The sequence below is a fragment of the Haplochromis burtoni genome, unplaced genomic scaffold (genome assembly GCF_018398535.1).
Source record: "Haplochromis burtoni strain Fernald_Lab_line unplaced genomic scaffold, NCSU_Asbu1 Contig_102, whole genome shotgun sequence".
NCBI lineage: Eukaryota > Metazoa > Chordata > Actinopteri > Cichliformes > Cichlidae > Haplochromis > Haplochromis burtoni.
In genome coordinates this window covers 656257-681903 of record NW_024582463.1, presented here as the reverse complement: position 1 = coordinate 681903, position 25647 = coordinate 656257, and the positions used below count along the sequence as shown (strand labels likewise).

At 41.1% G+C, this 25647-nt stretch overlaps 1 protein-coding gene across 2 annotated transcripts; it reads left to right on the top strand.

Moving 5' to 3' along the window:
- The first annotated feature begins 498 nt into the window (after positions 1–498).
- On the top strand, positions 499–24456 carry LOC102309012 (B-cell scaffold protein with ankyrin repeats). Of its 2 annotated transcripts, none has more exons than XM_042223124.1 (16): positions 499–1385; positions 1667–2062; positions 5251–5384; positions 5463–5601; positions 5866–6008; positions 6997–7111; positions 7873–8069; positions 14690–14753; positions 15021–15242; positions 16937–16996; positions 18589–18776; positions 21637–21697; positions 21854–21883; positions 22128–22207; positions 22370–22422; positions 22579–24456. In XM_042223124.1, exons 1-15 carry the CDS (start codon positions 1211–1213, stop codon positions 22400–22402), a joined length of 2037 nt encoding a protein of 678 aa, XP_042079058.1. In that variant the 5' UTR covers positions 499–1210; the 3' UTR covers positions 22403–22422; positions 22579–24456. The 2 variants fall into 2 exon arrangements, with proteins under 2 accessions (XP_042079058.1, XP_014190779.2); XM_014335293.2 differs by having other exon boundaries at positions 502–1385; positions 21634–21697; positions 22579–24455.
- The last annotated feature ends 1191 nt before the right edge of the window (positions 24457–25647 follow it).

Genomic DNA, 25647 nt, shown 5'->3' with positions numbered 1-25647 from the left:
GGCACCACCCTCAGGACAGGATCTGCAGCTTCACGTGTTTGTACACAGTGAGTCATTGATCTGAGGTCAGGTTTAAGGCCATTTTTATTTGACTACATGTTTTTAGGTACTTGTCGCTTCATTGTCAACTATGTTCAGCTGGGCTTCCTCCAAATGCAGAATAGTTCATACAGAATACAATAGTTTTCTGTTTTAGTGGTTTCATCAGCGTAGTTTGGCAACAAAAAAATAACGATAATAAAAACAAATGAATAAATCTGAGTGAACCAGTCTGGATCTGCGTGTACAGGAACAGGAAGATCTGTGGCCGGTGAGTCACCAGATAGACGGAGCCAGTGATTTGCATGAAGGAGACCTCAACTTTCACCTGCTCATTTTCTCGACTTGTACATTTCAGTCGCCCCTCTAACACTGAAAGGACATAAACGGCTGCAAACTGCTATTAATGAGACACCTGTGTGGTATGAGTCAGTTGTTTGGCAGGTGGAGGCAGTTAATGAAGCCCTAACTTTTACATTTCTCTCAATGAGAAGCTTTGCGCCTGGTAGGTCAGACAATCCTTTTCTTTTTTTTAACTTCTGGCTGTACGGGAGGCATTCACATCAGATCATTAATTTTAACACGCCTCGGGTTCTAACGCTTTGTTTTGTACCCAGGCTTAATTAAACTCCGGTCAAGTCTGTGACTCAAGCTCTGCTTGACGATGACCTTTTGTTGGTTTCTGTTTTCCTCTTTCGCTTACCCGAATGCCTACTTTGTCTTTATAAGGGATACCATAAAATCTAAGCATGGCTGTATGTGACTTTTTTCATTATTTTGGCGTATTTGGCATGTCTACGATACAACGTGATAAGGTGATACTCAAAAACGCTCCACACAAATTAGATTTTTCAGCATGAAAGATGTAAACAAACACTGACAACAATCTTTTTCATCTTAATGTGCCGCCCTCTTTAGATAATGTTTACTCCATTATCTCAGCATCGTGTTTTATTTATTGTTTTATGACTATAAATTTATAACTCCCTTTTACGCACAACACGCCAGCTTTTATGGTGTCAGCATCATTTTAAGAGCAAAACTAAACCTCTGATGTCCTTATCTCTTATGGTCTGTTGGGAAATTTCAAATCACGTTAAAGGACAAAAAGTATAAAGTTGTGTAACTTCTCAATTAGACTAACTTCATAGCGTATATCAAGCAACTATTTATGTATATTTTAAGCAAAACATCAAAGCCTAACTTTTTCCTGGTCATCATAGCTGAGTCTTTGTCTGCTTTGGCACGGAAACAGCCTCTTATCTGCACGCCTCCTGACAATAGCCATCCAGTTACTGTGAAGTCAGCCTTGCACACAAGCAGCACCACAGACATGAGCCACACAGGTAGGCTACTTTTTCATATTATTTATTAATTAGCCCATTATTACTATTTTATCTTGGATAGTGAAAAATGATTGTGTAGTATGTGATTTTTGTAGTTAATGCTTTTTGATTGATTTTGTTGTCATCACCAGATCAATAATTTCTGTATTTCTCTTGTTTTTATATATTTAAATAAACAGGGATTACTTTGGCAGTTTACCTCTATGTGGCTCAGCTCCAGAAAAGTCTAGATAATGTTGTTTCATAAAATACTGAAACCATAAAGTTTTTTCTTCATATAGCTGGGGATTTGCTGATCGTCTACGACACTGAGGCAAAGCAATGGGCTACCTACCTACAGTCAGTTTTCACTGGTCCCATCTCAGAGGCTGGGATCTGCTGCTATGACATTGCTGCAGCGACCAGTCCGAAGGGTGATTTCCTGAGGCTCGTCCAGTATACCTGCAAGCTCCTAATCCTTTCCAAAGGCTTGCTGGAGGGTCTTTGCCCGACGAAACGCTTCTTCCTGGGACGCGTGTTGAGTCCTGCGGCTCATGTGGTGGTTCTGCTATGTGGGGTGGAGAGCCTGAACCCCCTGCTAGAGCTGGTGCCTCTGAACGGTGATGAGTGCACGCAGATCTCTAGTGAACAAGACGCCTCTGAGTACCTGTCCACTGTGATGGACACTGTGAGAAAAGGTATGGAATCTTTTTAAAATCACTGACCATATATTGTGTTAGCACCATTGTCTTTAGCCTGGTAGAAGATTATAGGACTTGAGGAATGCTAATATTGGCTAAAGTGCAAAAGAATGGGTAAAAGTAAATCAACCACCTCCTGCAGAGTAGATAATGAGTAAAACTGAACTATTGGTATCTTTTATCATTGCCACCCCATGAGGTCTCTGATCTTATTTCATGAACCAGTCAGGTGTGAAATACCCCGCAACTCTGTCACATCTCATATTTTGAGCTCAACATCATGCCAACTGTTATTCCAGTCTTAACGCTACCTAGTGTTTCTCTAAAAATTATGTTTGAAGTTTAAGGTTTGAATTTGAATTCAAATAGCATGCAAAATATCTCAATGCATGACGGTTAAAAACAAACAGTTAAAAACATGTTTTTTGGCTCAGTGCTGATCTCAGCTTTGAAAACCCGGAACAGCTTTTTCAACCTGCCCTTCCTTTAGGACAAATGCCCTTGCTGTTCCCTTGTGATAAATGCGAGGAGAGACGAGCGCTCGTTATTTGCTAGAATGCCTGAGCAGCTTGTTGGCCTGTTTTTTCCTGGGTTTTTTTTTTCATGAGAATTGTGCATTTTGAAGATCCAATATTTGTTAGGAGCAGCTGCAGAGACATCTTTGGTGAAACTGCGTGTATCACTACCATGTCCTCATCTGCCCCGCCAATTATCCTCTGCCTCCTTTCCCGTTTTTTTCCTAATTACACTATTTGTATAAAACCATAAAGTGGAGGAGTGGGCTTCTATTTAAACAGGTGTGGGAGCAGGAGGAACATTTGATGCAAATTCAGACACCACTGATTACTCATTGTGAGCCATGCAAATTCAATAGCACTTACAGCATTGCTTCATTGCAGCGGTACAGAGAAGTGGTTCAGAGCGGGAGCCTATAAACAGTTACACTTTAACCCAGAAGCACCTTCACTATTAATGCAGGATGAAGCTGTTTGTTTGTTGACACATGCAACAGACATGTGGGTGTTTGATAAGTGCGTACCCCACGTAAAGTAAGCGTACTTCTTTACTGGTTTCTGTACCTACATGCATCAGCGTCAGGCTGTTTCCAATAAAAAAGGAGAGTTTAGATTTTCTATTTCAAACACATGTGAAATCATCAAATTAAAAACTCTATTTACCATGTTAGGTTAGGTAAGTAAACGACAAGAGAACATCATGTAACCATGGCAGCAGGTCTATCAGTTTCTTCTCTGCACACCGATGTTTTGAGCAAAAGGCTAGCATAAGCATGCTAACATGCTCATACAGTATTTTTATCCCAGTATTATACCTGACAAAGTATACATGCAGCTGACCTGATAATTGAAGAACTGTCAACTTCTTTGCCATGAGAAAACCTTTGCAGTATGCTTTAGGTCATAAGCCATTCGGCTGAATCTGAGCAGAGAGCATAACCCTGTACACTTCACAAATCCTGCTACTTTTGTCAGCAGTCACATCATCAGTAAACATCATTGCCTTCATTCCCCTGGCAGCCATACAACCAATGTACAGCCTCTGCCAGTTTTTCCAGGTTTTACATGTTAGGACATGACAGCAAATCAACATCAAGTTCTCACCAGGTCTTAAAATTACACCCCACGATTCAACAGCTTTTAGCACCACCTTTAGCAGCTATATTAACTGTTTGCTGTATGTTTTTTTCAGTCTCTCACGTCATTATAGAGGAATTTTGGCGCCCTCTTCTTTATAACGTTGCTTCAATTCATTGTGGTTTGTGGGCATTTGTTATGCACAGCTCTCTTAAGGACTCAGCATTTCAATCAGGTTGAAGTCTGGAGTGTGACTTGGCCCAGCAGATAGATCCTTTTCTTTATCAACTATTCTGCTGCTCTGCTGGGGATCATTATCCTGTTGTGTAGCTCAGTTTCAGCCAGTTTAGCTGCATGACAGATAGCCTCCTATTTAAGTAATGTTTTGGTATACAGAGGAGTTCATGGTCAACTCAATGACTCCCATGGCTACAAAATAAGCCCAAACCATTACCCCTCCACTACTGTGCTTGACAGTTAGCATGAGGTGTTGATACACTTGGTTTTCTCCAAACATGACGCATTATGGATGACGTATTACATGCACATTATGACCAAACACCTCCACGTCAGTCTCATCTGTTCAAAGGACCTTATTCAAGAAATCTTTTGTTTTTTTCAGATGCAACTTTGTAGACCTAAGCGTTGCTGCCACGTTCCTTTAGCGACACGAGCCTTTCTCCTAACCACCCCACCAAACAACCACCAAACAAATCACACTTGCTCAGTTTTTTTTTATAATTGCACTGTCATGACCTTTAACATTTAGCATGCTAACTGAGGCACACAGAATCTCAGATATAGCTCTTGGGTTTATTTACAGTTTCTCTCAGCATTGTCAGCAATTTTCCGCGATGTCCACTAGTCTTCTAGGAAGACTAGAAACTGCCTAAGATGCCAGAGAGGAGATTATCAGAATGAAGTTATGAGGATGGTCTGTGGGAAGCTGGTGGCAAAGCCAATGTAAGCAAGAGCAATAGGCAGATTGTGGGTTGGCTGGTGAGCAGGTTAGTTAGTGGGTTAGTGAGAACCGATGAGTAGGCAAGCTTGGCAGGAGGTTTCTAAAGGCAGCAGATGAGTGTGTTTCCAAGGTGGCAAGGTTTTTAAGAGTCGGGAGCATAATGGTGACAATGTGAACTGCTGCAACCTTCTGCCTTGCTATCTCCAGCACCTGATTATCAAATGTGAAGCAGATCTAGGAACGATGGTTGAAGAAACAAAGAAAAACAGTATGACCAGCAGACCTGATATTGAGAGTTCACATATTGAGAGATCCACTGTGGTGCTGTACAGAGTCAGTATAGGTACGTGCTTAGACATTTCCACAAAATCGACTGCAAGAAACGTATCCTAATGCTACAGGAATTCATTCTCTGGTGACCACCAGTGGCTCTATAACGCTGTCGACACCTTGACAATGTCTTTGACTGTCGGCAAGATATTACAGCTTGGGCCAAAGTGGCAGAACAACCATCTGGGATCTTCCAGTAACTAAAACACATGTTTCAGATAGCTACTGCTATTTGAAAAATGTGTTTTGTAGAAATTCTCAGTGCATAGTTCAGCATGTTATTGAGTGTCTATCTTTTTCAGCCTCAGCAGCAAATATGAACCCCATGACACACAAACCATCAGCATCAGAGCTGAAGGGGGTGCAGATGCAGTTGTCTGGAGCTGACAGCGCCAGATCCAGCATTATGGTGGTTCCTTCCAGAGTTCCCTGTGGGGTGAGAAACTCATCTAGTCATTAGTAAGCCTTTTTTTTTCACAAACCACATGTAACATGTGTACTGTCTGTTTGGTAGAGCTCTATGGAAGTGTTCATTCTTCTAAAAAATGAGGTGGCTGGCTCCGACACTGAAGTTGAGTTTACGGGTAAGAGTCGGACGCTAAGAGTGAAGCCTCTCCGCTGGAATGAACGGATCCTATGTGTCAGCGCCCCAGGTGAACAAAACAATAAAATACTGTGATGACTGTATGATTAATGAAGCTTTATTCTGTCTTGTGTGAAGCCTCTAAAGTCCTACGAAGTGATCTTCTTTGAATGAGTCATTTATCTTTGTATACAAGGGACTAAATAGTTGAACCAAGATAATAGGCTGTTTGCTAAAGCAACTTCTTGGCACGTGATAACAACTTGGTCACACACAAAAATCTCAGTATCTTCTCTGACCATGCCTGTGTGTTATCTGTGTGTTTTTACTGAAGATTTTCCAGCAGGAAATGTAGGAGTGACTGTCTACAGCGGTGGAGCGCCGCTGAATGATGCACAGCTGCAGTACTACAACAACATGGAAGAAATCGCGTGTCTGCTCTCGAGGGTAACAGACCCTGTAGATTTCATGTGTCAGGTAAAGCCACAAATGATATGTGGGTAAAGAATAAAGAATAAATGCCTTATCTGAGTTTTAAAATGGGAAATTCCACTACTTCCCCCAGAAAGGATTAGTGCTGAACTGGGAAATTTTCCTCATTATACATACATCAATGATCTCTGTTGTTTCTATTTCCGCATCTTTTCTTTAGAGTCTGTTTCCAACTATTTTTACAGAGGTGGACAATTAAATTGAGGAGCCATTATAACAAGAAAACATTTGGTTTTTGTACTAAATAATTGTACTAAAGACTGGCTCTTAGCTCACAGTATATGTGTGCACAGAAACAGCAGTGGGACTTCAAACATATAACACTTGCAAATATATTTAAATACCTGCAGTCAATCATTAACTTACTCATGTTTAGAGCACTTTTAACTGCTGTTCCAGACTCCCCCTTAACAATAGAAGTAACTCTTCTGAGGTACTGCGCAATGCTACTTAGTGACTCACGATTATGCAACTCACTCATCAAAATTAGTCAATCACTACCTCAGAACACAGCCTAAAAGCACAAAGATGTGGGAAAACATCCATTAGATTGAATCAGCATATTTCTTCTGGTGTTTTATGAACAACCATTCACCATCTCCTTTCTGAAATTAAAGGACAGCAGGTTTCAGCTGTCTTAGAGCCATGAACACTTGATTTGATTAGATCCCTTTTGCTGAAGAGGCACACTCGAGGCACGCCAGCAGAAGAATTTGCCAAGACAATCTCAAACTAAAGGCCCAGACACGACTCTGATGTGTGTGTGGTTAAAAATCAACCTGGCACTTTTATGGTCTCTCTACTGTAAATTCAGTATAACATCAACAACAGTTCCATTGTACTTTTTTTTAATCCATATGTTTAATTCGTACATCAAATAAAAACAAAAAAGGCCTCCAGCCTGGTCATTAAGAGAAAAGGCTGCAAGCTTTTCTTTACAGCCATTACTCACTAGACTGTGTTTGCATTTCAGGCTTTTCAGGTGTCCTCTGTGAACACGCTGGATCAGAAACTGGCCTCCATGCTGTTGGAGAACATGCCCATGGGAGGCTTTCAAGGACTGCAGTGTGAAAACGCACCTGAAAGAGGTACAGCTCTCCATGGTGGATTGCTTAGTCTGAACTTTACATTAAAAAGCATCTGCTGAGTAATCACAAAGACAGAAAAACCCAACCTGGTATATAAAATGTATAAAAACAAAACTCTTGTTTGATTGTCAGAAGCTCCACAGTCCAAACCACAGTAGTTACACGATCCCTAATTGTGTGTAAAACATTTTCCCTTCAGACAGAAGCTACAAATCAACACGTCTAACGTGTAGCTGATACAAGCTGCGGCAGGTTATGACAACAGAAAGTGTCAGATCGGGCCATTTATATTAGGTGCCGCATTGCTGCACTATAATGTCTACCTAATTCTCTCTTTCCTGGCCATGTCTTGAAGCAATGACGTGAATTCAACATAATGCACATAGCTGAAATAGGTCCCACTTGCATCAAGCGCAGTATCCACTTTGAAAGGGGAAAAAAAAGCCTTCCATTATTACTTGGCTCATTATGTGGCAGATTGATGGCTTCATCAGCCACTGAGATTGATTCTTAACTCTGTTGAAAAGGGCACAGGGAAATGTTGCCATGACAAACAGGTCAATAAGTACCTCCAAGCTGTCTTTCTTTGACGCTCCTGGATGTGTTAGATTACCCACATTGCACTAGATCGCCGTCAAGTTATCACAAGGCAGAGGTATCTGCTGCTATTACGTGATACAGCAGCTCATTTTCAATTTCAGCCTTAATGTAATGGATGGAAATTCCTTTCCAAGACCTAAACTCTCAAACATCCCCCGCAGAGCTCCACCGTGCAGAGGTGCCCTCGCTCCTCCACTTTGCCGCTCGGTACGGCTTCAGAAATGTCTCCAGCCTCCTCCTGCAGTGTCCAGGTGCTGTGAGAACACTCCGCACGGCCAATCGTCACGGACAGACTCCCGTTCAGATTGCCAAGAGTCACGGCCACACAGAGGTTCACGTCATACTGAAAGAGATGCTGGTAACTACGTCCTTATAAGACTTCTTTCACTCTCGCTGTGTGCGTTTCATCTTCTGGGCTCATATTGACTCTTATTCAATGTGGAATTGATCCTTGCAACAAGTTAGATCATGCTTCTGGCTTATTAACCTTCCATAGATGCAAGACATTCATAAGACATTATTAGAAAAATCACAATATCTGATTGCAGCTTTCCGGCTCAGTGATTTCTAATTTTAATAAAAAGCTGTGAATCCATTAATCATTGTTACAGAGCTGCTTGGATGTCATTTTAGGTAAGCTGAATTCCAGTTACTTGCTGACAGTTGAGGAAAATAGCAAGATAGACGTTTGTTCTTGAGATCTAAAAGCCGGGGTAAGCAGTGCAGCACTTAGGAATGCTCTTACTGAAATGAGTACGGCAGCAGGACAATAAGTGACTGGTCCCTTATCAATAATGAAAGGAATGGAGAGAATAGGAAGGATTGAAAGCGAGGAGAGGCGAACCCACTCCCTCCTAACTTGCGTCTTTATATCCAGATCATGACTCAGTTAGCACATGGATGGTGGGCTCCCTCCTCCCATCTTCAATATATCTGGCCTGTGAGGTTCCTAATGGAACACCCCCACAGAGATTAGAAAGACGGTGTTTGTTCATGCGTGCACAATGGCTCCCAGCACAGGTTGTCTGCATACATTCAGACAATTAATGCGGCCGCTGATGTTAAAAATGTCCTTGCGTAACAGCTGCCATTTTGTCATGTTAATGCGGAGATCATCTTCCCGCTCAACCTTCCACTTCGCTGTGCAGACGCACTCGCGCCTGAGCCGCAGGTTAGCCTCTCACGCGCTAATTAGAGGTAATCCATATTTAATAGATTCCTTGCGTGCACCTACCTCACTTTACTTGATAAACCTGTAGGATCACAATGTTCTTTCCGATACTAATTTCATTAGGCCATGAGGACATTATTTATATATATATATTTAAAAACAAAACAAGACCAAAAAACAAAGCAAAAACACACATCACGCACCCAGTGTTACAGAAAGGTCAGCGGGTCCTTTTTTTCCAGTGTGTAATGCAAATATTACACAACATTGCACATCTGCTGTCAGTGAACCTCAAAAGCTTTTCAGTGTATTCATTTTAGCTGGAGCGGTATATCTTTGGTACACTGTTGTGAGGCAGTCGAACATAAATTTTTGATTGCTCATGATACCCACAAGCTTCTTAAGTGAGGTTACCAAATCTTCCTACCTAAAGCTCTAAATAAAAGTGTTATTTTGTATCAGTAAGGATAAGTTTGTTTTCCACAAATGTCCACAGAGGTACACTCATTCTTATGAAAACAGACACCTCAAAACCTGAATAGAAACATCAACATTTATGTATATATAGCGCCAAATCACAACAAGCCCTTTGTATAGTAAAGGTAAAGACCCCACAATAATACAGAGAAAATCCCAGCAATCAAAAAACAACAACCTTTGAGCAAGCACTTGGTAACAGCGGAAAGGAAAAACTCAATTTTAACAGGAAGTTGAACAGAACCAGGATTAGTTAAGGGCAGCACTGCGGGCGAGGGGAAGGAGACAGGACGTTCAACAGCATGTATTTTATCCTGTCTTCCTTCTCTCATCCCAAGCAGTCGCAGCAGATGGCCCCGCCCCTCCCTGAGCCTGGCTCTGCCGGAGGTTTCTTCCTGTTAAAAGGGAGTTTTTCCTTCCCACTGTCGCCAAAGTGCTTGCTCATAGGGGGTCATATGATTGTTGGGTTTTTCTCTGTATCTATGTAGGCATATAGCCTTCAGTATATTGGTATATAAATAAAATGTAATATATATTGAATTATAGGTCTACCTTACAATATAAAGTGCCTTGAGGCAACTGTTTTTGTGACTTGGCGCTGTATAAATAAAATTGAATGGAAAAACACAAAAATCCCCACAAAAGGAATAAAAATAAAATCAGCTTAAGAGAAGATGATGAGCTTTGGGCTTATTCAGGTAACTTCAGGGCTAACTGTGTGTTTTCATATTGTTAACCTCGATTGCAGACATCACCTGCTCCAGAACAGGTTATGTTCCAGAGATCCTTATCCGTTTGTGACTGGTCAGATGTCACCCCCTTTTTATGTGAACACACTCATAGCTAGATCGATAAATTCTGGGTTATCTTATCAAGCAGATAACCAGCTTCATGTGACAGCACAAACTAAATACACTCTGTGGGGAAGAGGAATGAAGCACAGATATACCAAACAAAAGAACAACAACATAGAAAATAGACACAGACAGGGAGGCACAGAAGACAAAGAAAAAAAGAAACAGAGGAAAAAATAAAAGCTACGGCAGCCAATCAGACAAATTACAATCAGGTTGTTTCAGACATACTTAATGCTCAGTCAGAAAATGTCAATTTCCCCTCATCTTTCCTTATGATGCCGAAAACATTTTTGCTTTATTAATGCCTCGGCCTAACCTATAGAAAGCCCTGGCACTCCAACAGCTGTTGCAAATGTATTTATCCCCCTGGCAACGCTGCTAATTGAGAGTGAGTGCAGAGTGAGCGAGGTTCGATCAGAGCGGTCTAGCGGGTGCTCGCTGTGAGTGTACAATAAGTCGTTGGAGCGGAACTGACAGAGGAGCGGTCGAGTCATACTGAGGTCTATCAAAAAGGAGTCTATAGCTACAACCTAACAGACATCAGATACAGCACACAGACGAAAGTGTTATTTCTTGGCAGTTTTTATTGGAGGGTATTCATCTCGACAGCTAAAAACAACACATACTGTGCTTGCATGTGGCCTGGAGGAGAAATTATGAGAGCCATGATTGTGTTGTGGGTTTTGTTCCTTTTTTTTTGGCCTCGGTTCATTAAATCATCTGCAGCGTTTCCCCCCACCACCTCCAATTAATCAACCCATGATGCATCAGTGATTTGGGCGTCAGCGTAGCAGCACTCTGTCAATAAATCCTAGATGGATTGGCCCCCTGCTTCATAGACGGGCCGAATCACTCACAGGGCCTGCGTTAGATCCACTAGTCTGCCCCGGCACCACACTTCTTTGTTAATTAGCTGTGAACTGCTCCAGAGGGGAAAGCTGAATTATTCAGGGAGAGCATAACTAGAATACAAATATAGAAAATGCTCCGCTGGTATCAACAATGTTTATGTCCTCAGACTGCAATGTGCTCACTCAATTACTTACACAAGCCAGCATCTTCCTTATTTAATATTTCAGAACTGGGTCACAAATCTGGCTGAGTGTCACTTGGCATTTCGATGGACTCTGTGCTCATGCTGCAAGATTTCACTGTGTGCGCTTTGAGTGCAGAGCACAACTCAATAAATACAAATCAGCTAGCAACTTCACCACCCGAAGGCTACAAAGAACGTTTTATGTGTTGTTCGTGTATCCACCTATTCAAATTCACAAAATCCAAATTAGGTGACGTCCTAGACTCTGGTCGTGAGATTTGTTATATCAGCTGACCATATTTTGCATAAGGTGTTTGGTTTATTAGTAACTGCACGGTAATATGCGTCAGCTCCAGAGATTTGCTTAACATTTGCATATTCCTCAAGTAAAACGCTGTTTTACCACTCATTACCAGACTATATGTTGCATATCCATTGCATTTCACCAAGCACTTATTCCTCCGGACTAGCATAGCTGGTTTAGAAACACTTGAAATATATCAGCTACTGGATGGAGCTCCATCAAAAGCTTTTGCAGATATTAACAGGTTGAAGAAGCCTGAATTTAGCAATCCCCTGAATTTGTACATCGTTCAATCAGCTTGACAAAGTTTCTAGTGAAACAGATTAGGTTGTTGTTGTTTTATCTCACAGTCCTACATGATGAATCTCTCGACTTTGTTTCTAATTAGCAAATGTTGGCATGACGATGTTATTCAGCATAGTATGGTAAATTTTGATAGAGACATATATGCGTAGATATGGCAGTGGCTATCCATTGAAGCACCTCTGCACTCTAATTTCTAATGTATGTCTGTGGAAACACAGATCTCTACACAGTGAAATCACAACTAGATTCAAACTTACTCAAACTGTATTTATGATATGGGGTATACTTGGTTAAAGTAATGTGGTTTGGTGGTTATCACTCTTGCCTCACAGCAAGAATGTCCTGAGTTTGAATCCACCATGTGGCCTAGGTCTTTCTGTGTGGAGTTTGCACATTCTCCGTGGGTTCTCTCCGGGTACTCTGGCTTCCTCCCGAAGTCCAAAAACATGAAGTTAGTGGGGTTAGGTTAATTGGGCTTCCACCTGTTGGGCTGGTGATTCTAAATTGCCCATAGCTGTGAATGTGAGCATGAATCGCCACAACCCTGAATTGGGTAAGTGGAAGAAAATAGATGAATGGATGAGTTTTTGTACAATAACGCTTATGTTACGGTCGACTTATGTTGGTAGTAACATAAAAGTTCTAAAGTGTTAATGTTGTATAATGTTTTCAGTGAATATTACAACTCTAGTCAAGCTTTTACTTTGCATAGTCTCTTCTTCTCACTGCTCCTTAGTCCACGTGTCTTCTAACTAACAGAAAACGAGTTCATCTGAACACCCACGTGTAGCTTTACACATTTCTTTAGCGGCGTTTCAGGTATACACTGAGATGCTAACTGTATGCCGTGCGAGTGCCATGGAAATCAATGAACAAATAATTAATAGTCTCATTCAGGACAAAGTAACACATATGATGAGCCATTAGAAAATGTCACTATCAGTCTGATACGCACTTTCGCTAACATAAGCTAGTGCTAGCTTAATTTAGTTTTGGGGCAGTCACTTAGCATCAAGTCACCTTTAAAGAAGGATAAATTATTGATATATCAAAGTAGGCATTTTCTTTACAGTAAAATGCTGGTTTAAAAAAAACCCTTCTCCCTCTGGAACATTATTCCCAGTTGTTTGTTATTTAATATAAAAATAGGTCAACTATGGTAAACATGTAACCGACATCTTAGCATTGCCACTGACAGCAGATTGATGTAAGCACAACTGATTTATGCTTGCTGTGTTAGCCTTCAATAATACATGTTTGGCTTTGTGTGAAAAGAAAAGTGCGAAGGTAACACATTCCTGAGCAAAATTAGCTTTACAGAAGTGTGAAGTATTTATTCGCCAGCTCAACTAGCTGTTCTATGCCAAAAAAAACAACAAGTTGGACAGATTTTTAACTGCACAGCACTTGTGTGATGTTCAGCTTTACACTTTGCAATCTGCCACACATCAAACACTCCCATGCTGACACCAGTATGCAAAAAGATAGCGAGCACGCTAAAGCTGAGAGCCGAGCGAAGAGCAAGCTTGTGAATTGGCCATTTCAGCCGTTACAGGCAGATTTACGGCCCTTATCCCATGTTAGATGTATACTGTCTGGACTGCGGCAGTTCATATTGAATTTGTCTGGAATGAATGGGGCTTCTGCAGTTTCAGGCATCTTTAAAATGATTTAGCATTTGTGGTTAGTAAACAAATACCCCTCCTCGGTCCAGAACTACCCCTGAAAATACCACACTGTGCTTCGGCACAGCATCTGACTATTAAAATTCAATGATCGAGTGGTGGTAATTAACCCGTCCCTTCCACCTGTTGGGCTTGTTATGAACCTCTACTGTTAAGTAATGCATTCATGGCAGCCAATGTGTAATTTGCAGTACTCGGAACAGTGCAATATTCTAATTGAGTCATGATTTGCTGTGTTGCTTGGGAACGGCACACGCAGCAGGGCGGGTTATACGGTGGATGTTTTGATCCAAATGAGCTGTATCTCATGCATTCTGCAGATTTACATTGCTGCATTCACAATGTATCCTCGTAAAGCGGCAGCGGGGTCAGCTGTAATCAGAAGATATTATTGCATATTCACTCTTTCGATGGAAAAGCTACAATGCAGTAAAAGCTGTTTTTATTTAAAAATGTAGTGGTACTGTCTGTTTTTTTTCTGTTAGCCATATCAGAATGTGCATCTCTATCAGAAGTTGAAATATGGCAGCAAATCATTATCTGTTTCTCATCCTAATTATAGATGCGGTCTGATATGGAGCAAAGGGGTCTTGAATTGCTCACTAAATGATATGTTTAGACTGAAAAGGGAAGATAGTCTGATTTCATAATTACCCTGATCATACCCCTGTCTGTCCCTCAGCGTGCTATTAGCGAAGAGGCCTAGTCTGCTGCAGCTTTTGTTGTCAGAGAGAAAACGGGTTTCTGTTAGCCAGCAGGCGGGGTAACAAGCACACCTCTGTAATTCACATTATGGCCCCCTGAAATTGCTTTTCCACAAGTCCTAACAGATGCAGTGAGAAAGCTCGATTAATAATCTGGACGTTTGTCACAGCTGACATGAAATGCTGAATATCAAATCAGTGCACGGAAGAAGATATCAGCCTGTGGTGGTGTGTGGAGAGTCATCTGTGCTCTGAGCTTTCAATTTCTAAGCCTAAGAACGCAGGTGAGAAAAAGAGCCGGCGGGCAAAGTAGGGAGAGCGAGCTAAGGAGTAATCCACATTTTGCTGCACTGTATCACAATGCAAGACAAATATCCTTTAAAGTGGCCTCCTGGACGGGCGCAAGAAATGCATCTCGGTGTTCTGTTGTTGTTGCAGAATATGTCTGGCTCAGGCGGGGACAATGACGATACCAGCGTGTACGAAATGATGTGCAGTGCAGGTGAGTGAGCAACTGATGGGAAGTGGAGGGAGGGCAGAAGGCAAGCCAGTAATGGAATTGTTTTATGCCCCCCGGCATATGATTACGCTGTGTTTCCTTTCATTTCGTTTCCCCTCAATGATGGGGACATCGTGTAGCATTGCTTCTGATCAGCTGTGAAATGACAAGTGGCCAAAAAAACAAAAAACAAAACAAAAAACAAAAACGGCATGTGCAGCATCCATTATGATTCTGAGGCTTTAGTGCAGTAAACACTCTGTGTGTCAGGGAATCTTTCCATCACAGACACACAGAAACTGCAACAGGTGGAGGAAAAAGAGGGGGAGGATGAAGATCTCTACGCACCGCTGGGGGTGAATGGTGAATACGACACCATCCTGAATTCAGCTAAAGCAAAAGCAGTGGTCATTGCCAACCGCCCACCAGCACCCACACCCCGGCCTGAAGGCACCCAGTTGATGGACAGCAAAACCCCTTACATCACTCAAGGTAACTTGAGACTCTTTTCTTGCATCACTCATTCAGACAGATACAATAGTGATGATTATGATTCTGAGTTATGCAGGATGGGGGGAGGAAGGGCCTGGAATGTGCATCGCCACCATCAGCAGAGCGCTGCAGAGCGCTGAATAGAGAAAAGAGGGCTTGCTTTGTGATGCAGTTTGTTTTGATTTCAGAAACCGCAAGAACATAGTCGCTCCCTGTCACAAAACAAACACGAGCGAGTCTGGAGAAAGACCCATTTGCCTGCGTTGAGAGCCCGCAGTCCCTAACTGTTCAATTACAGCTGTGTGAATATTTCATGAAGATGAAACATCCAAAAGTGACTGGTATTATCAAGGCTTATAAATCATTAAAACAGCTGTGGCTTCTCTTTTTTCCGTCTCGCAAATGCAAAAATGAACACGCGGGGCCGCAATTAATTATTACCGCAGACAATATTACGCCCGCCTCTCGCATTCACGTGCATTCAAATAGACGAAACTAATTAGAGCGGCTCAGTAAATAGCTCCCCTTTTTTTTTCTTTAGTGAGCTTGCTTGTATCTACTGAGCCGACCCCGTTCCCGGTGGGATTTATGAAGCAAAACAAGGAATTGAGTGCACCACTGAGTTCTCTGCACCCCAACCATCCTCTCAGAAATAGAGAGGGAACTACCGGGCTGCCATCTGCAACCAATCTTGGCCAGATCAAGGCCAAGTCAGCCAGAATAAGTCATTACACATGTTTTCCATCGTCCTTGTCCCCAGAGCGCACAAGAGAAAGGAGAGGGATTTTGAGGTTTCCATCTATTGAGACAGAGGAGCTTCAAACCACACAAGGATCACATTTTGCCCCTAACTCCCACCACCGCAGTCAAAGATGTGAGGGCAGAGATGAGGCTCGGTGGAGGATTAGGCGACGAGCCAGTTATTGGAGAACACGGCACAAGTGGAAACACTGAGGAGTCTTCTTTTTGTTAGCAGCGACGTCTCGGGCTCAGTGAGACTGAAAACGTGAATGAAATTCAATCCCATGGGCAGGCAGTTCTGCACATGCAACATACATGGACACGCCGAGGCCAAATGAAGCCACAAAGCCGGGCTTGTATTATGAGCGAGGCAGGAAAGAGAGGTCGTGTTTGAGCGTGAAGTGGAAAAGAGGAGATGCTGTCACAGAGGACGGAGTCAGAGGCTGGGATTATCTTCCAGGGTGTGGATGCTGAATTTGAAATCCAGCGTTGGTCACACGGCCGCAGCTCCCCCGCCTCTGACAGCTAAAACAGTGCAGTCTTTCATTCAGAGCGCTGACAGGAAACCAAAAGCATCATTCAGAGTGTCTAACTCAATTCAGAGCTCAACTGTGTCTCTTTGCAAAGAGCCAAGATCCTGCATTTTTTATTTTGAGATTTTTAAACATATATTCAGATGTCACTACGTTTGTCATTTCTGAAACAGTGCTGGGTGGTTTTTTTTTTTAACTAAGCTATGAACAAGCCACAAGCAGGGTGCTTTGAAATAAGATCATGGCTCCATCGTGTGGCAGGACAGTTAAAATGCAGGCACAAATTAGAAAAAATGTAAGATTCAGATCTGGTTTTCATCATTCTAGTAGTATTATCTAATAAGATAATTAGTGGAAAATTACAGAGATATTTACCACATTATTAGCACAATGTTACATAAAACTGTTGTGTATCAACAGTGTTCCAGAGGAAGAAAACACCAGGCGATGGAGATCTGTACTCACTTCCCTCTAAACAAGGTAGGTGTTGAGTAATATATAGTAATAAGAGCAATAAGTAACATGTGATCAATGTGTACAACAGTCATTTAGTACAATATTTAAGGTACGTGGACTTTACTTGAATATTTGTAACTTATTTAACATCACTAGGTGCTAATCAGTCGTATGTGATCATTTACAAAAAGCAGCGCTGATCCTGTTTCATCATATACAATTTGCCCTTCAGTTGGTATCATTTAAATGCATACACACTTTATTAGGTACGCCCTGTCAGTACTGGGCTGGACTCTTGAATTGGTTGCACTAATGAACAGTTGAACAAGCAGACCAACAAAGTGGCTTCTGGGATATGTGTGTATAAACTGGACCAGAGGTCGGCAACCTTCAACATCAAAAGAGCCTCTTTAGCCGCAACACAGCCAGATGGATAACAGATGTAATCTTTTTTCCTATTGTTTCGTATAGTTTGCAATATTTTTTTGTTCAAAGCTCACATGAGCCACAGCTGAAGGGCGCGCGAGCCAGGTTGCGGACCCCTGAACTGGAGCTAGAACTCCATGAACTACTGCTGCATGAAGATAGCGTTCCCTTATTTCTGCCTGTGTGCTGCTTTAAATAAGCTTTGACCAGTGAGATATCCAAACATCTGCATCTTTCAAACTCCATGCCCTCAGTGATGCAGACTTTCTGTTAAAAATCTGCAGTCTCCAGACCCATGCTGAGATAATCCTGAAGATATATCAGGGTTTTATTCTCAGGCTTGACTAAGCAGTCGCCTGCATACTAATGCGAGTAGCTTTGATATGTTTTGCCGCTTTACTCTTTGCTTTGTTTGGGACAGACAGTCGCAGTTCATTAACTTTGAAACAAACAAGCCCTGCAGCTAGAATAAGCAGTTAATGCTTTTTTTCATGCTTGCGATGTCTTTAAACAGTTGCTTGTATTTCCCTCTTTGGCTACGACTGATATCGTCACTTCAGATTAGATGTGCCAATCATTTTTTTAATAAATACTTTCCTCTGATTTTTTGTTGTAATTTTTTGTCTATTAAAATTACCTGCTGGATGATATAAGTTAATGGAGACGCTATGAAATAATTTGTAGTGTTCTGTTAAGCTGATTAATATTCCAGTAATCAGCATGGGGAAGGTAGTAATTAAAGCAGCAGTGTAATGGGTACACACGCAGTAAAAAAGGCAATAAAATGATTTAAGCAAAGCTACATGCCAAGAAGTTTAAAAAAAAAGGATGAACTGCAATGGTGAGCACCTACAGCGAGATGAAGCCATTTGTCTGCCTCGCTGTTCCATTAGTGACACTGAATGACACGTCCACAGATCATCACACTCGCCACGAAAATTACTTACAATCTCGGTGACTCACAGACATCACAGATGTGCTGAGCGAACTCACATTACCCGACTATGGATACCAGCTGCTTTGGTATTATACTCGGGCTTTTCTTCCTTCTATCTTCTCCCAACTAGAAATCAGCTATTTAATTTATGGGTGGATATTTTAGGACTTACATTATGATTATGTTATAATCTACAGCAGTAAACATGTTGAAACTTTCCTGCTTATTGTTTTTGTGGGCTTGTCGTTTACAGCAGCACGCGGGCGAGAAGGCAGCGTCTCTACCACCTACGACACCTTTGTGCCAAACCAGATAGACGGGCTTCAGCAGCTCATTGAGTTCCAGCAGCAGGTGAAGGCAGGCTCGCTTACTGTGGACGAGGCTCTCGAGCTCTTCAGCGACTGGCAGCACGTTCAGAAAGACTTGGATGCCAAGCAGCAGGTAGGATCGCTGCACGCTCTGACCGAACTCACATGAAGGGATCTGAAAGAAGCAAGCAGGTCCACACACGATACAATACAAATACTGAATAATCAGGCAAGTGTGGTATGCATCTGGGGAACCATGTGTCACAATAAAGAAAACAGTCCCTCGGGTTTTAAAGATCTCTGTAGGCCAGAAAAAAGAAAGACGTTAAGAATCAAAATAGGGTTTCTGTTATGAATTGTACAGGAAGCCAGAGGGGCCAAAAATATGACAAACTCACATTTGAAGGGAAGGGTTTCTTATTTTCAGCAGCATGTAAATTTTGACATGGTACTGTTTTCTAGTATTGTTACGCACCACAAAGTAGCAGAAATGATGTTTACAATATCTGGCTGTCGTTTTTTTCCTGTAGCTACTCTATTTCGTCAACACCTGCAACTCGAGGAGCTTCTACGCACACATTCTTCAAACACCAAACTGCACATATCACATGACCTAGGTGGTTTTAGCTGTTGTGCCTTAAAAAATAAGTCTGTCAAATCTAGAGCTTTCGGCAAGCTACCCTGCATTGGCGCCTTATGTTGTTAACCAAGAAGGCCATAGAGAGAGGGAGAGCAGTTTTTAATAGCTCCACAGTCCAGTTTTGAGGGGTATTTTTACCTAGTATTTTTTTGGCATTCTTTATAAATTCATAAATAATAATGTGAAACTTGTGCACTCAAAATACTGTAACGGCTGTAGTGAAGGATTTGAAGCACAACACAAGTTACTTGCTGTTAAGTTCCAGATAGGGGAATGATGGGAAGGTGTATCTGTTCGTTATCAGGTAGCTGTGCAACACTAGGACACCAGGGTAGGAAAGGAATGTAGTTTTCCACCAACAAGGTGATTCCCAAAGAGGTTTTAGCTGTAAACTTGGCATGCCTTGGCTTGATGTGCCATCCGTCTATAAAAAACTTCAAAAAACTGGAGAAGTGGGGGGAAAAGAAGAAATGACAGGGCTACAAAAAAAACTATCTACAGAAAGTGAGCAGTACAGAAAGTTAAGTCCTTAAGAAATAGAAAAAAATAATCCACCAAAGACCTAACACAGGACATGAGATGCATCTGGGCCTTCCATCTAATGGTTTCAGTGGAAGGATAGCTGTCAAGAAGTTTTATTTAAGGAAGGGAAACAGGAAGAGACTGTATGCCAATTTGGACTTAAAATCAGTGGAGACGTCTTATAGAGTAATGAATCCAAACTGTGAGAGTCTACAGCCATCTGTAAAACAGGGTGGAGGCTCTGTCATGGCTTTGGTCTGCATTTCAGCCAGTGGTGTTGTAGATCTTGTCAAAATTGGTGGAATTCTGAACAAAGAAAAGTACCATCAGATTTTGATCCACCATACAATTCAACCTGAAAAGTGTCTGATTGAAAAGGGTTAAATTTTTTAGCATGACAGTGATCCCAAACACCCTGATAATAAAGTAAAAGCATAACTGGGTAAAGGAAAACACAAATAATGGAACATAATCAGTCATGTATTGGCCTCCCCAGAATCCAGACCTCAACATTACTGAAGCGGTGTGGGATCATCTTGACAGAGAACAGAACAAAAGGCAGAAAACATCCAAAGAAGAGCTTTGAATGTCCTTCAAGAAGCCTGGAGAACTATTCCTGATGACTACTTCACCCTTATGCGTTTGTGTTTTGACTTTTTGCTGCCATGATGCCAGGTCTCTCTTGGAAATTAGATTTGAATCTCAATGAGATTTTTACCTGGATAAAAAAAGGATTATTGACAAGACAGCTTGCCTCAGAGCGTTGTGTGTGTGCAGGAAAATAAAGGTGGTCATGCCAAATACTCACTTTCGAGCTCGTTAGAATTGCACAAACTCCTTATACACTTTCCAGTTATGTTTTCAGGTTTTTGAATAAATTGCTGCAAAATATAAAGACATGAAGGGTGGTTTGAGACTTTCACACAGTACTGTAAATTTCATCAGGCAATTTACAATGACGTGCTCGGGCTCAATCTGCCTTAACAAACCTTTTTCACCTAATACTTTCTGGCACGTCAGAGTAGGAAATAATAAAACAGATGATGCGCTAATTCCATGTACCTGCTTTTATTTCAGGGTCCTGGTTTTGTTGGCTCACCGTCTCATTTTTGAGACACATTTTTAATGTTCTTAGTAACACCTGTGCTTTTCCTGTTGAGGCAAGTTATAAGGTCTGGTCTACGGTGCGCTGCTGTGCGTTACACAGACAGGTTATGAGGTTGTAAAACAGCGGTAGACGCCTTTGTAGAAGCTAAAGGAATTTGTTTCCTGCCTAACACTGAAGTCAAGTCACAATACCTGCAAAATGTAAGACTCGAGGAGAAGAATCAGTAGAGCGACAGAGATCACACTGTATCAAAGTCCGACTAAAGAGTCACCAGTTCTGCTACACAAATTTTCAATATTTGATATAAGGAGCTTTCACCTGGGCATTTCAGCACTAACTCTTACTACTTTTCACATCTTATAACAGACTTAGTGATAAATGATCAAGGTAGCACCTTAACATCAACATCATCAACAGTTAAAAGTATATTGCTCTCTGAAATGCAGCGCAGTACAGAGAGCAGATTTATTGGTCTGCGGACTAATATCGTCAGTAAAACTACCTCCACCCTTTTGTTCTGCTCTGTTGTTGCATACTTGGACTATATTTGCAGTATGTTTTCCACTGGACCTCCACGAAAGCACCGAAAGATTTATGATGAGTCTGTGAAACGCGCTCTTTTCTTTGTCTTAGCCAGTGTAAACATAACACGGATCCATCATGGAAATCTCAGAATGTATAAAGTGCCTAATACTGAAGCACTGATCTTTGTCTCTACAGCAGAAGCTGAGCCATCTGAGAGCCACTATCATAAACAACAGAGAGGCAGACGACAGCGTCTATGGTAAATATTCTCCTATGTGGGCTAAACTGTGCTGTCATCGCAGAGACTTTTTGGTTTTCTTTAAAATATTAAGTATATGGAATAAATAACCCCGGTACAAATGAGTGTATTAAACTGTATACTGTAAATGGCTTAAAAAGTCTTCTCTCCCTACAGATAAAATCAACATCGTTCATCACACGGCAAGTAAGTCTTTAAAAACTTATCTCAGCGCGCGCAGAGGAAATCTGTGTTTGCATGCCTTTGTAGTTTCTCGAGCTCCAGTCGCAGTGCTGGGAAATTAATCCTCCGGGAAGTGTTATTTAATCAAATCCCCAGTGCCTTGTGTTTTGATCTAGTGAGTTTCACCAGCGCTAAATGAGAGTCTTTTATTTTCTTTTACCGAATGATTCTCTGTTCAGCAGTGCATATTGGATAATTTGTCCCCCAGGTGTTGCGGTGAATGGAAGTCAAAGAGGAAACCAACCAGCAGAGTCTGATTTTTACAGCAAGCCGCTTAAAGCACAGCAGGTACGTTTACCTCACTTGCAGTAGGACAGTTTGGCTCAGCTGCATTAATATATCATTTAATCACATCTGTTGATTATTCTGCTTGAAACAAAAAAAATACTGTACCCTGACGTCCCAGTAAGCAAATATAATAATGCAGCAATTCACCTAATTCTTTTGCAGACGGCTTTTTTCCGAAAATCCGAAAAACGGTGAATGCAAGTCCTATATCGATTGTGAGTATGAAATCCACTTCTTTGATTATTTAAGCCAGAATCATATTTTCTGTTTGGCTCCAAAGACACTATTAATATTCTGTTCAATTATGACTTTTAGCTGCTGTGATCTGTTGTAATACATAAACACCTTTGTTTCTTTGTTTTCTCTTTCAGAGAAATAAGAAGTGAAAGGATGTTACACAGTCCACATCCAGCTTAACCCTCCTCTTATAGGATAACTTGTATCAGTGCATTAGTTTGGATAATTATATGTAATATACAATACAATGACAGGTTTTTAGCATCATATAGTTTTGATTTGTGAAAACTTAGATGTTAGTATTCCTGTAATTTTGTAGATTAAACTGCTTCTAACAGTTTTTTTGTTACTGAATTTGCAGCAATTCGCTCACAATTGTAAATGTTTAAACTAAACCCCAATTTTAATAATTAGTGAGGAAATTATGTGTTTCTCATTTTTATGAGCTTCTTCTCTAGAGAAAGGCAGCGCTCACGCCAGCAAGTCTCGGCCTGTAAAACCTCCAAATGTTTCCCTCTAGAGGGCGTCATATCTCTAGATATGGCTATCGCACCCACAGTCTGAAGACATCTGTAAGTACAGATGCACCTGTGACCTCCTATTGACTGGGTGGCAAGCTTTGGAAAAATGTATCCATACATGTTGATGTATGTAATCAGAAGATGAGCACATCAATTAATTACGTCTTGCTGTGGCTGCAAACACGAAGCATGTGTTCAATCTTCGCGTCAGCCAAGAAATGTCAATATGAATCTGAAGAAAAGAAAATGAAAGCTGTAAGCCGGCTTACTGCGAAGAGCAGAAATATTAGTCATGTTAGGGTAAAAGAAGGCTTGATGTTGCCGGGAAAATCATTTTGTTTAGCTGCCACAATGCAGCCATCTCTGTGTTTTACAAATTTAATAAATACCCTCTTAGAACGGCGCTTTCAAATCACGTCAATCACATTTGTGAACAGCAAATATTTACGGTGCATACTTGTCAAAAATCTAAATTTGCTGTGATTTACACACCCATTCAGGAACTGGCACATATGAGCACACTCTTTCTCACACTCACAGACACCAGTTTGTTGGTATAGCCCTGCCTGTGCTTGAATGAATGAATAAGAGCTGCATGGGGAATTCAGTGAATGCATGGCTAAATCCAAGCTCAGTCTTGAAACCCAGGCAGAGGCTGCGCTGTGTGCCAACAAAGCAGCTGGGTACACGCCGGGCACATTTTTCTGTTCAATCATGCTCTTTGTGAATAATATGTATTAATGCCGTCTCTACTTAGACCTGCCAGTTAGCCTTTGGAGATGATCCGGCTTCGGGACCCCATGGCATTCGAGGCATATGTTTGCCTGTCACCTGCTGCGTTTATTTCAGTCCGTGCATCGGGCACGGCCACCGAGATAGGCCTCAAATCATTGTGTATGCAAATTTCTGAGCGCCACCACATGGAATAATTCCCTAGTCAGAGAGACAAGGAGATAGGGAACTTCAGTGTCATGCGTTGCCCACACAAAGCATGCTTCTGTATGTGGGCAGCAATACATCAAACACACGATCAAAGACTGACAAACCCTGTACTCTGCATCCACTTTGAAAAAAGAAATTCTTGTGATGTTTCTGAAACATAAATCTACACACACACTTCCTACATTGATCGTATATGTTATTTAACTGACCGAAATGACACTTTCTGTATTTCTCTATTCTGTAACTTTGTTTCTTTTTGGTCACAAAAGTGGTCACACTTCATACAATTGTGAGTTGGAGGTTGTTGTTTTTTACCAAATGTGTATTTTACTATAAACATTTGAAATCTCTAAAACATTTAATTGCATAAATGTATATGTATGAACATGACTTCCAAAGAGCTATACTACTGTGCTGTGCAAATTTTAGTAAAAGTATAGACATTTAAACAATAAATCCACAATACATGTAAAATGGCCTCCAAATTTTTTGCTAGTACATTGTCTACTTTTTGCAGAAGTTTTTGGGAATTTCCATAAATGGTAAAATTCAATGCATTGTTAAAAAAACTAATTACATTTCAAATAGTACTAAATGGTAATGCACTTTATTTAGTTTTTTTAGGATATATTTTCAGCCACTCTATGTATAAATCATAGACTAGGCTAAATAAAAGATACTATAGCATCGCACATTGCCTTTTAAAGTCTGATTTAAAAACTCAAATTTAACACAATGGCAAACTTGCCAGAAGTGACCATGTTTAGAAAAGATGGTGTAAAGTTTTCCGCTAATGCTAGCAAGTTTGGCTAGGAAGGCTAAGTAGCTCAGTAAAATACTAGAGCTCCACTTACCAAAAATAGAGTATGGACTTTTTGAATGGGCTGTGCCACATGGCAAACCACACTATTTGTTAGCTAACTCCATTAAAAAAGGTCCAGAAGGCACCAGCACCACAAAAACTGTAAAGAGGTCCAGTTCAGTAACTAGCAGAGTAATTAGCAAACAGTTAGCAGCTTCCACTTGTTATATAATGCCTAACAGTAAGCCTAAATTTAATTATTAACTATAAAAAGAAATCACCTAGCTGTCATTAAGAGGAAAATTAAAAACAGAGATTAAAACTCTTTTTTTCACCTGTGAATATCTTTACTGCCATAAAGTCAGGAGGCTATGGGTGAGAGGAACATTTTGGCTCGTTCTAAGGAAAATATCCCGCTTTGTAGTTGCTCCATGCTCCATGACTGAGTTGCTAATTGTCTGCCTCCCAGTTGCTGCTGGGCCTTTTGCATATCTGAGCATTTTTTCAAAAGAGCTAAAACAGTAAACTGAGCACAACACCACAGAGTTTAGTGACATTCAAATGCCCCATGCAAATTGTCTGCTCAAATAGGTGGGCAGGAAGTTGTAGAACCTGGTTCTTCTGGACGTTTCTTCATGTTGAAAGGAAATTTTTCTTTCCCAATGTCACCACATGCCTGCTCAGAGGGGGTTGTCTGTGTTTTCTCTGTATTACCGTAGGATCTTTACCTTACAGTATAGAGTGTCTTGAGGTGACTGTTGTTGTGACTCAGTGCTAAGTCAAACTGAATTTAATTTAATATGAAACTTTGTAGACAGAATACAGTTTTATGGATTCACTATTATGCAACATGAACTTTAATTAGATTTCCTCTCTATCCTTATTCCAGGACTAGACTTGGTTAGATAGTGGAGAGACAGGATTATACAGTCAATGCA